A 4,055-nucleotide genomic window follows, 5' to 3' on the forward strand; every position below is an offset into this window, starting at 1 on the left:
ACTATTCTTAATTTAAATTTATTAAAATTTATTTTCTATTTTTTAGTTTGGTTTTCTATAAAAAGCGTGTTTTTAGTTTTTTTAAACTATTATTTATTGTATTATTAAACATACATCGAATAATTGAATTAAGACCATCGGAAACGTTATCACAGTTTTCGATACCTCGAAATTCTAATAAACTAAGAGAAGCTTTTTTTGCATTTTTGGGTTCAATTTGAGTAGAATGTTCTTCAACTGCCCAAATCATGTCCCATACTTTTTGCCACCGTGTATCAGGAATTGGTATGGTAGGTAAGTCAGACTTATAAATTTTTCTTAAACGATTATACTCTTTAATTGCTGAAGAGCTTGCTTTAATGGAATGAGGACCAAAATTGATTAAATGTAATCCACGTAACTCTGTTACACGAGATAGAGCTACATAAATTTGACCAACATTAAAAATGGTGTTCCCCGCTTCAATGATAGTATTTTTTAGACTTAAGCCTTGACTCTTATGAATAGTCACTGCATAACTCAAGCATAATGGGAATTGTTCTCTTACAACGAAAGCTCTTTCAAATAATTGAAATTCGACTTTAATCTTCTCAATAGCGTATTCGATATCTGCACCAAAGTCTATATTGATAGCTTGTATTTCACTCCCATCAATCGACTTGGAGACTGATTTAACTGTTCCAATAGCACTATTTAATTCCTAGCTACAATTTACTGGAGCGAGGATATTTCAATTAAATTGTTGATTTTAAACACACAAAAGTAAATTTTTACTCTTAACGATTTATTGATAAATACTTCTTAATAATGTAAAATTACACACTTTTTGATATGTTTAAATTAATTACTGATTAATAGAAAATTGATAAGTTGTCGATAGATATATAGATTGTCGATAGATAGTCGATGTATAGACAGATTGTCGATATATAGTCGATGAATAGGTAGATGCAATTGTCTTATGAGTAGATGACTGACTGAAGAATTTTTTTTGAAGTGATACAGTCAGAGGTTACAGTTTGAGGCAATGAGGAAAGGGTCGATAGGTGTGGTAACGTTATTTGTGCAAAATTATTGGTAGATGAAAATTGTAAGCGTAAAGAAATAATTTGAAGGTAGAGAGAGTAAGTTAAAGAACAGCTGTTATGCACATAGTTGACAGAAAAATTTTCTCACAGATTAGAAAAAATATTCGTCGTCAGATGCAATAAAAAGATAATAAAAAATAAACTCAAGGATACTCAATCCATAAATTTACGATAGTATTTAAAATTTTAGACTGAAAGGTTTAGCTTTAAATGAAGTACAGCAAATTCTAAAGAGAAAACTATTTAAAAGAATATTCAATAGCTTAAAGAAAAGAAAATAGGCTTATGACCATAAACGGCCTAAAATTATTTTCTAATGCTAAAGTTTTTCTAATAATAAAAGTTTTAGTTAACAAATGTTCTTATAAATAAAATATGTTTAAAAATTAACAAATTATTTTTACTGCTAGACGAAACACCCCCCCCCCCCTTTGAGAGGGTTAGCGATCAACTTATTTATAAACAAAATATAAAATGCTGAAATATGATTTAATTATACTAAACACAAATTTTTTATATCTACTAGTTTTCTTTAATGTCATTAATTATCAATGTCTGTATTTATAGGTAATGGCGCTAGTTGTTTTACATTACGCACATATTCACTATTGGCTGTTTTGACGCGTACTGTTCTTATTATGCCATCACCACTTTTATATGCTTCTAAAACTCTACCTAGACACCACATAAGAGGAGGTGCATTATCATCTCGAATGATTACGAGTGATCCTTCTTTGATTGGATGTTCTCCCACATTCCACTTTGTACGGACGTTAGGTTAATGAAGATATTCCTTATGCCACCTGGCCCAGAATTCCTGTTTAATTTTTTGAATTTGTTCCCAGCTAGACAAACGATTACTTAGTACATCTAAGAAATCTGTCTGTGGAAGACTCATAAGAGAATCACCAATAAGGTAATGAGAAGGACTAAGAGGGGTGGGATCGTTAGGATCAGAAGAAATTGATGTTAATGGTCGCGAATTAAGTATAGCTTAAATTTCGATGATTAATGTATTAAATTGTTCAAAGGTATAATATAACTCTTTGCCCATTACTCTCGTTAAATGATATTTAAATGACTTGACGGCTGCTTTCCAAATTCCTCCGACGTGAGGTGATCGAGGAGGTATAAAATGCTATTCGACATTTTTAGCAGCGAGATACTTGGTAACTTGATCGTTATGTTTCTCAGATTTTAATAATTCTGAAAGTTTTTTTAACTCATTATTAGCTTCTACGAAATTTGTGCCATTATCCGAATGAATGGAAGCACAATATCCTCTTCTCGCGACAAATCTACGTAAAGCCCCGATGAAACCTTCCGTTGTGAGGTCTGTAACAATCTCAATATGCACAGCCTTTGTAGCAAGACAGACAAATATTGATATCCAAATTTTAATCTTGTTTTTATTGCGAAATTTCTTTTCTTTTATGAAAAATGGTCCGCAATAATCTACACCCGTGTTGATGAATGGTCGGCTCATTGTGATCCTTTCTTTAGGTAAATTTCCCATAATATAATTGACCGGTACAGGATTAACCCTGGCGCAGCGTACACATTGACGTATAATTTTACGTGTTTGATTTTTACCATCTATTGGCCAATAATTTAAGTGAAGATTATTTAAAGTTGATTGTACACCGCTATGCAACCCATTTATATGTTCACGTTGAATTATTAAATCCGTTATTTTATGTGATTTTGGTAATAAAATCGGATGTTTTTGATTATACGATAAACTTGAATGCTGGATTCTACCCCCAACTCGGAGAATCCGATTATCATCTAAAACTGGTTGTAGACACAAAATATTACTCTTAGCAGATAATGGTAATTTGTTTTGAATACTTGTGATTTCCTTGTAAAAAGCTTGATGTTGTACTGATTTGATAATTGAGATTGAAGCATTTCTCAACTCTGCAATGGTAATTGTATTTTTATTTTTATTTTGTGTTTTAAAACGTAAGCATAATGCGATAATGCGTTGTAATTTGTAGTAAGACGAAAATCGTTCGAGGATGTCGTTTCCTATAGTGTTGGTCATTAGGCAGGTAAGTTTTCTCACTTCAGGTATATCAATTGCTTCAATAGCTAAGGCTGACGGTTGCTCAGGCCATTTGTCCTCTCTCTCTTCTAACCATTTGGGTCCTTTTTTCCAAATAGTTTTTTTGACAAGAGTTTCGGGTGATATACCCCGAGATAATAGATCAGCTGGATTGTCGTGCGTGCGTACATGTCTCCATATTTCTGGATGAGTTTTTGATTGAATGTCTGATACTCGATTCGCGACGAATGTTTTAAGTAGATGAGGAGATTTACGAATCCAATAAAGCGTTATCATGAAATCCGTCCAAAATATTGTCTCTTGTATTGGAATGTCGATAGATGATTCAATTTTTGAAAATAAATCGACTAATAATAAGGCTGCACATAACTCTAATTTCGGAATAGTTTGTATAGTTTTGATAGGTGCAACTCTTGATTTTGCACAGAGCAGAGCTATTTTTACCTTTCCATTTATATCAGTCGATCTTAAGTATATACAAGCTCCATAAGCCTTTTCACTTGCATCGCAAAAACCATGTAGTTGTATATTCTTTGCATTTTCTTGAAGTACCATTCTGTCAAATGATATTTAATTTAATGATGATAGTTGATTGACAAATGAATCCCATTTTGATTGAATCTCTAATGGTACTGATTCATCCCAATCCAGTTTTAGTTTCCAAATTTCTTGCATCAATATTTTTATTGTAACTATAACCGGATTTAATAGACCTAACGGGTCAAATATTTTCGAAATTTTAGAAAAAAATAAATCGTTTTGTCGCTGAAGATAGTCTGAAGATTGGTTTTACCGTATATATTATTTTGTCTTGTTTAGAATCCGAATACATGCCTAAAGTCTTGAGTGTCGTGTCGTTTTTATCTTGTAATTGTTTGTTTATACTACAGTCAGGTAAT

At 32.0% G+C, this 4,055-nt stretch overlaps 1 protein-coding gene across 1 annotated transcript; it reads right to left on the reverse strand.

The window, feature by feature from the left end:
• Nucleotides 1–2,226: 2,226 nt before the first annotated feature.
• Nucleotides 2,227–3,711, reverse strand: LOC123272167. The gene has a single exon (XM_044738867.1). It carries the CDS (start codon nt 3,709–3,711, stop codon nt 2,227–2,229), a length of 1,485 nt encoding a protein of 494 aa, XP_044594802.1.
• Between the last annotated feature and the right edge of the window lie 344 nt (nt 3,712–4,055).

The sequence above is a fragment of the Cotesia glomerata genome, linkage group LG9 (genome assembly GCF_020080835.1).
Source record: "Cotesia glomerata isolate CgM1 linkage group LG9, MPM_Cglom_v2.3, whole genome shotgun sequence".
In the NCBI taxonomy this organism is placed as follows: domain Eukaryota; kingdom Metazoa; phylum Arthropoda; class Insecta; order Hymenoptera; family Braconidae; genus Cotesia; species Cotesia glomerata.